Source organism: Gastrolobium bilobum, unplaced genomic scaffold (assembly GCF_033153095.1).
Source record: "Gastrolobium bilobum isolate Gb01-03AN ecotype WA unplaced genomic scaffold, APGP_CSIRO_Gbil_v1 utg24160, whole genome shotgun sequence".
Taxonomy (NCBI): Eukaryota; Viridiplantae; Streptophyta; class Magnoliopsida; order Fabales; family Fabaceae; genus Gastrolobium; species Gastrolobium bilobum.
Genome location: NW_026898323.1, coordinates 38,407 through 46,641, shown reverse-complemented (window position 1 = coordinate 46,641; position 8,235 = coordinate 38,407). Strand labels below are relative to the sequence as shown.

General features: G+C 39.2%; 1 protein-coding gene across 1 annotated transcript; it reads right to left on the bottom strand.

Moving 5' to 3' along the window:
- Window positions 1-3,950: 3,950 nt before the first annotated feature.
- On the bottom strand, window positions 3,951-7,945 carry LOC133314891 (uncharacterized; the record flags this gene model as incomplete). The annotated part of the gene is made up of 5 exons (XM_061516417.1): window positions 7,512-7,945; window positions 7,315-7,396; window positions 7,084-7,199; window positions 5,828-5,893; window positions 3,951-4,206 (listed from the first exon to the last, which is right to left on the bottom strand). Coding segments are annotated over exons 2-5 (520 nt in total), but the record flags the coding sequence as incomplete, so codon positions are not given.
- Between the last annotated feature and the right edge of the window lie 290 nt (window positions 7,946-8,235).

The following is an 8,235-nucleotide window of genomic DNA, read 5'->3' as shown; positions in this document are numbered from 1 at the left end:
ATGAGAAAGGTTTGTCCACCACTCATGGGCATCGCCCTCCAGCATGTAAGTAGCGAACATCAACTTCTGCAGATCTGTGCACTGCATGACTCGAAAAATCTTGTCCAACGCCTGAAGCCAATGTGCCGCAGCAACAGGATCAAAAGACCCATCAAAGGCAGGTGGCTTATGCTTACGGAAAGCATTCAGCCGGCGATCGATCTCCTCACGATCCTCAACAAAAACAGGGACGGTCTGCATGGCCCCCGTAAGATGACTGCCATCTCCCATCTGACTCTGAGAGTCATCCTGCAGACTGGGTGGAGGTGGTGGTGGTGGTGGCGGTGGAGGTGGTGGCGGTGGAGCATGACCAACATCAGGGCCATTCCTCATCTCCTCCAACATGACTCTAAACATCGTCATGTTCGCCAGACGGTTGGCCTCCAACACGTCCTCCGTGGCCTTCCTGTTCGCCTCTCTGACGGCGTCCAGCATGGCCTGGTGTGCCATTCTCATGGCCTCCTGGTCGGCTAGTCGGGCCGCCTGCATCTCAGCTAATGCAGCCAGGACGGAATCGGGCCGATCCTCCGAAGTCTCGCGGTTTCACCCGGGTCTTACCATGATTCTGCACAAGTTACAAAAATTATGAGTTGATCAGGCCCACGCAATGTGGTCACATATGCATTATCACAATAATACTCGACGGAGCAAACACACAAAACAGACACAACCAAACATCCTAATCATTGCAATACATACAGGCTTTTCTGTAGAACCGTTGCTCTGATACCATAAAATGTAACACCCCGTGTATACCCGGAATATTAACATTATATCGTATTAAGCGGTGCTTAATTAAAAATGCGGAATATTCTTTTTCTTTTCAATTATGACGTCATTATCAATTACCAACTTGATTACTTAATCAGTTTCATAAAATATCGTCTGTATGTAAATTGCAATAAGACATCTACTGAAATACCTCAATATATAGATAAAGTGTGTATCTAAATCACGACATTACATCAAGTAATCCGGAAAATATCCTGATACATTATTACAACTCCAAAAGACTAAAGACATAACCAAGACATAATAATACTATGTGTCATGGACAATCCCCATGCTCACCAAATAACATAGTAAACAACAAGTCTCAACATAAAACTCCATAAACATAAACTGAAGCTATAAGCATAAGCAGCATGCAAATTCAGCATCCAATCATGGCAGCATAATATAACAGCAATCTAACTCAGCTCCGGCCTCCTGCCGCCTGAGGTCTCAACATTACCTGACCCTGAAATAAGCATTCCCCAAACGTGGGGTGAGATCTCTAAACTAGAAATCTCAGTAAGACAAGGGGTCCTCAAGGATCTTCCACCCCAAGCTCACTTACATGTGCAATATAAGTTCAAAAAACATTTATATCATTATCAGTTCCAAAACTATGTAGTGCAACAAATATCTATGGCATGTGTGTAATCACTATCTACTGGCCAGAGAAATGTAGGAATACGTCTATTCCCTACATGTAGTACAAGGAACACCGCTTGCACCTCACCCACAGCCTCACCCTCTTGTATGTTCTACATACTCAGGCTTACCGTATAGGTGGAACACCTCCATGCATATCAACAAGGCACTAACATATAATAGCTCAACAGCATTTCCAAAACATCAAAAGCATGTAACACAACATGCATATACCATATCCCCATGGGACATGGTGGAACCACAACATGGTTAAACCGAGGACACAAAAGCTTACCTCTAAGCTAGCTATCCAATGCCACAAGCTCAAAGTCCAATCACAGCAGATCACAATCTGATATGGACCAAATATAAATCAATAAACATGTACCACATGCATACACATTGAAGACAACGCCTTTTCATTACGTTTTCAAGTCTTAAAGCTTCTAACAAAGCCACAAGCCCTTAATCTCATGATTCTGGCTTAATCCATTAAATACAAAAGTTCAACTTCATCAATCTAGGGTCCACAAACCCCCAATAGCCTACTGTATGCGCAGCTACTGTTCTGCGAAATCCCAGAATATCCGGATACTCCTCGGGACCATATCCGGATATGCAATATCCGGATATCTCACTGTACATATCCGGATATTCAATATCCGGATATCCAGAATCTCATATCCGAATATACAATATCCAGATATCCCAAAACCCCATATCCGAATACATATATCCGGATATCATATCCGGATATTCCACGGGCAGATATCCGGATATTTCACGACAGAATGCAGTTTCTGCATTTCCGTGAAGATATCCCTTAAAGGTTCCCTTTTACCGATTTTAAACACCTAATCATGCATTTCTAGGTGTGTTAAGCCTTACCCAACAACAAGTTATCATCTTTTAACCTTAACATGCATCAAGCTTCCATTTTTAAGCCTTAAAACTCAAGTTAAAGGTTGGTACAACATACCAAGACTCAAAACTCAGAATGGAGATGCTCTTGAAGCTCAACACAGCTCCTCACAATTCTGATTAAGAAGGTGCACGAAAATGCACAACAAGATGACTCCTTTCTCCACAAAGATAGGCACTTGGAGTTCACCAATGGCAAGACCAAGGCTTCCACTACTCAACCTCCAAACTCAGCCCTCAAGACTGACTCAAACAGTGGCTAAGACTCAGAAAAGACCCTCATTTCACTCCCACAAGGCTGCTCCCAAGTGTTTACAAGGTGGAAATGTGAAGAAACTCAAGAAAGATCACAACTTGGCTCAAGAAATGGAAGGGAAAGCCAATGGAACAGTAACCAGCAAATAGTCAGCCCCAACTCACATAGAGAAATCTGATCCTAGGGTTTTGTGCCCATAATGGGAGTATTTAGAGCCAAAACTCACTTAAGCATACAGTATTAACTTTAATTGCTACGCTTAGCATTTTAACCCCAAACTTTGGATTATGAAACTACCTAATTTTCTAAGAATTAACATATTTTTCTTATAATTTTCTGAGCAACTTTCCGGTACGCGCTTTTCCAAGTCAGTACCTATTTCTAGCACCAGTTCTCATTATTTGGACTTGAAACTCGTTTTAAAAGTCCTACATATTATTCTAGTAATTATCATGCACTTACTTTAATTTTCCGGGATACTTTTTTGGTACACAATTATACCGACTAGCAGAACCGGTATATGCACTTTTCTTCCGAAAAGCGACTTTCAGCATTCTTAATCACTTATTATGATTATTAAGCCTCATAAATAATTATTAGGGTCAATTATGGAATCATTTCTTATTTTTGCATAATTAATTAATTAAATACCTTAATTAATGGTGCGGGTTCTTACAAGTCTCACTCATCATAAACCTGACCATGTCTAACAAGGTTCTATTTCTCCTTTCGGAGACACTGTTTTGGTGTGGTGTGTAAGGTGCAGTAAACTGTGAGAGAATTCCATTTTCTCTCAGATAATCCTGAAACTTATGGCTCAGATATTCACCACCACGATCTGATCGCAATGTCTTAATCATCTTGCCACGCTGTTTCTCTACTTCATTCCTAAACTCTTTCAATTTTTCAAAAGCTTCGGATTTATATCTCATTTGGTACACGTACCCAAATCTCGATTTATCATCAGTAAAGGTAATGAAATATGAGTATCCTCCTCTAGCCTCTATAGACATTGGGCCACAAACATCAGAGTGAATGAGTTCTAATAACTCACTAGCCCTATGACTCTCAAGCCCTTTGGGCTTGTGACGAGTCATTTTCCCAGGTAGACAAGATTCATATTGTCCATAGGATTCCAAATCCATGGAATCTAGGTATCCATTTGCATGCATCCTAGACAATTTTGTTTCGTTTATGTGCCCTAGTCTATATTGCCAAAGATAAGATTGATTATCTGTCCTAGGTCGTTTAACATCTACATTGAGCACTTCAGTTCCCATTTCTAAAACATATAAGCCATTTATTAAAGAAGTAGTACCAAAAACAATATCATTCGAAATGATAGAAAATGTATCATCCCTAATAGTGAAAGCAAAACCATCTTGTTCTAAACAAGAAATAGAAATAATGTTTCTAGAAATGCTAGGAACATAAAGACAATTATTCAAATGCAATAAAAGGCCCGTAGGCAAAATGAGGTCGGTATCTCCAACAGCATAAGCAGCAACTCTTGCTCCATTACCAACGCGGATGTCCACCTCGTTCTTCTCCAATCTTCTAGGGCTCCGAAGCACCTGCAACACATTGTAGATATGAGAACCAAAACCGGTATCCAATTCCCATGAAGTCGGATTAGCACAAGAATAATTTATCTCAATCATGTAAATAACTGAGGTAGAAGCATCACCATGCTTCTTGTCCTTCACACTCTTCAGGTAGTCTGGACAATTCCTCTTCTAATGGCCATTCTTGCCACAATGGAAGCACACAACATCGCTTTTGTCCTTGGGTGCACTCTTACTGTAACACCCTCCCTTGTATGCATCCAAGAGAATTGTTGACTAAGGGGATTAGAGTTCTTTTGACATATTTAATTTTGCTGAAAAATAATTTTGATGTTGCTAATTAAAACTTATAATTGAAATCGGGCTACTTACGAAAAATTAGAGTATACTTTAAAATTTCTTAACTTGCTGAAAATATTATTTTCCTGGCAGACGTTGCTGTCTTGAAAAATTCGTATAAAATCAACTCCAACGATCCACAAAAATATTCTTTGTTACATAGAAAGAGCACGTCTGGGGCTTCGCGTGCATATTAAATAATATCAAATCGGAGTTCGTTTGCCCCTCGTAACATAACTCGCGAAGTGCTCGCAAAACTGTTTATAATTCAGCACTTAGCAAAACATTCAGAAATTATTTTCGCAAAATGATTTCAGAATTATTTCAAAGTACTAGATAACCATAAAAGTCTCACAACAGCAATAAAATCATAGTTCCAGCAGTAGTCTATGGTTCTCAACATAACAATAGTACAGTCATCCAACGTCATCCAATAGACAAAATAGCAGCAAGTTCAAACAGCAGCAATTAACAATAAATATCCAAATAATCCATGTCCTCATATGCTCTTTCGTCCTCCTGCAATTTTATAAAAATTGCAGCCCCAAAGGGGTGAGAAAAATCCCAATAGTGTGATAGCAAAACCAATAATGCAACATTATTAAACTAGACACAAAATTATAAAACAGTCGGATCAACATTTCATTTTCTTGATAAATCTTAACATTACATAGTGCGTATATAACGTCATCATTACGCTCTTAGCACCATCGTGCGCGTACTTAACATATCATAGTGCATATATAACGCCATCATTACGCTCATAGCACCGTCGTGCGCGTATATACACAGTGGATATTCCATAATGGCTCCCTCAAAGGTGAATTCCAACTGTGGCCTATGCGGACGGAAGCCAAGTGTCCCATACCCTGGTACCCGAGGGATGCCTATATGATGCGTGCTCAAAAGAATGCATATTTATATAGATATTATTATTAGCCAATGCAACATGAAATTTATGCACGTATGTCATGCTATGCTTTCACACACACAAAAGAAAAAGGATGCATAATGAATATGCATGACTAGATCATCATCATAATACCATATCTTTCATGTACTTTTAATACCAAGCATCATCATCATCATATTAACATATATTTCATGCATTTTCAATACCAAGCTGCTGCATAACAATTACTTCTCATAGCAGAATTTCCATCTCGTCACATTCATAGGCAGCATACATATAGCATATGAAAGCACATTAACCCAAGGCACATGTGAGCAACAATTCACAATTATATACGCTAGCCAATAGTCACATTAGGTAATACCACCAAACACTTACCTTGCATGCCCAAATATAAATCAAACAGCAGCAAGAATCAGTCCACACACTAGTGGTGATTCGCACCTAATCAACCAAACCAAAACAGAATTTCAGACTGTGATTCCTAAAATTTACAAGTGCTATCTATGTTTCCAAGCCTTAGTATTTAAACGATTTCCAAGAGTCTTTTATTAACTTGTTGTTCTGACTTCATGCCCTTTTTATTAACTAGCCAACAGCGAAAATCCAAGGTTCCTCATGCATGGCCGTTCGGGTTTTAACTCCAAAAAGACTCACGATATTTTCTACTCACAATTTCAACTCACTACTTAAGGTGCGCTAATAGGGACCTAGAACAGGCTGTTACATTTATTTAATTCATACAAAGTTGATACAGTAGTATATTCCATCACCAGATGCCTTATTCTGTTTTAACAAAACACTACTTTCATCACTTATACATGAGCTAATTAGATTATTCAACATGCTGCCTTCATGAGTTAAAACACATGCAATGCTTGAATCAAATCGGGTTTCATGGTTCTTGCACTAATTTAATTATTTTGACTTAGGGCTTATTTCTCCTCTAGATCATAAGCGACATAATCATAATCTTCCATGCATGTAGGTTCGGTTTCTTGTCCATAACTTAAGTGCCCCACCTTTTTCATTTAAATAACCATGTTTACAAGATTTAGTGTGTGCTAATGAGACATACAACATGCTGTCCCATTGTATTTACCACAGGTTAAGCTAGATACAATGACTTAGATTAATGAACAGTCTCCAATTTACAAGAGTTATTATTACATATAATTTTCTAATAATTTACCGACTTCAAATATGTATTATCAACTAGTTAAAAATGACAAAATCCTAGGTTGTTCTAAGGGCATAATTTAAAGGAAGAAGCATATTCATAACAATCCTATCTTCCTAGCATACGAGAGGGGGCCGAGACATGAAGACAAGTATTAGGAATAACAAAACAAATTAATTTTCTAAACCAAGGGACAGTCCAACAAGGTAAAACAATGGCTACTTCTAAGCTCACAAAGAGACCAATTTCATGTTACAGATATTAATTTCGAGGCCGTTCCCAAGATCAATTTTAAGACTTACATGGCTGTTCACAGAATTCCATTTAAAACTTACAGGGCTGTTCTAACGAGACAGATTCCAATGGAAATTAAATGGCCAAAATAAAATGTTCTCCAACCCACATATAAAGGCCGAAAATGTAGAAGCAAGAAAAGATTGTGTACGTGACTTACATCTAGTAGTAGGGCACCCATAGTGCACAATTTGGCTGGAGAATTCAGCGGCCCCATGGTGCTCAATTCCCCTCCTATTCCACTCATCAAGGTACGGTTCTTAGGCCGCACGCATACTGGTTCATGGTTTGAACAGGATTGGGAAAGAGTTAAAAAAAACAAAATTTCTTCCCTATGTGTCACAAGTCAGCCGAACAGTGAGAAGAGAAAAGAAACTTGAAGCCTACTTACAGGTTCCCATACGCACCAAAGGCCACAACCAAGCAAGGAGCAGCCCCATCCCTTTTCCTATGTTCCAAGGGTGCGCATTCATCTGCATGCAAGGGGAAGAGACTCAATTACCGCTGGACCAAGAGCATGCAACAGAAGTTTCCAATCAGAATTTGTCCAGAAGAAAGGAAACAAGAAACAACAAGAGGACATCTCACCTCTTTGAGAGGTGTCTCAGCCGAATCAGTGAGATGAGAGTCTACTTAGTTATTTATAGTCTTTGCATGTGCCTCACTGTTTGTGGAGTAGGGTAAGGAAGGAATATAAGTATTTTCTTCCTTGATTGCTTCTTTGATGATTCACGGCTAATGGATAAGCGAGAAATAAAGAAAAGTGTAACTTAGGTTCAAGAGGTCCTTGGCTTAGCAATTTCACGGTTTGTGAGTGGAACAATAATCGGCTTGATGCTGTATAGAGAGGAGTAAACACTCAGCTTTGTTTTCCCTCACTCAACGCAAGAAGGAAGAGAGACTAAGAGATGGCTGGTTGGATTTTGACAATGTGCTGCAAATTCAGAACTTTCTCTTCTTTCTCCTTGGCTGCGTGGTGAAGCAAGGCTGAGTGGCTTTGGGCAATGATACAAGTAACCAGAATTCCCTTTTTTCCATTGTACCATGCGCATGAAAGGGATAAAGGGGAACAAGTGGTTGATTCTAGACCAATAATAAGCCAACATGTAGATTTTGTTTAGGATGAGATAAGGAATCATATGGAGAAAGTATCTTGGGCTGAATTAGGCTTCAAATTTGGAGACTTGGGTCGTGGCCCCTTTAAGATTCATAGGGTCAAAATTTCAGCTTCTTAGTAAATCAACTATCTCAAGCCATGTTTTACTAACAATTATCCCAAGTACCTCCTATATAATAACTTGGGTTCTATTAT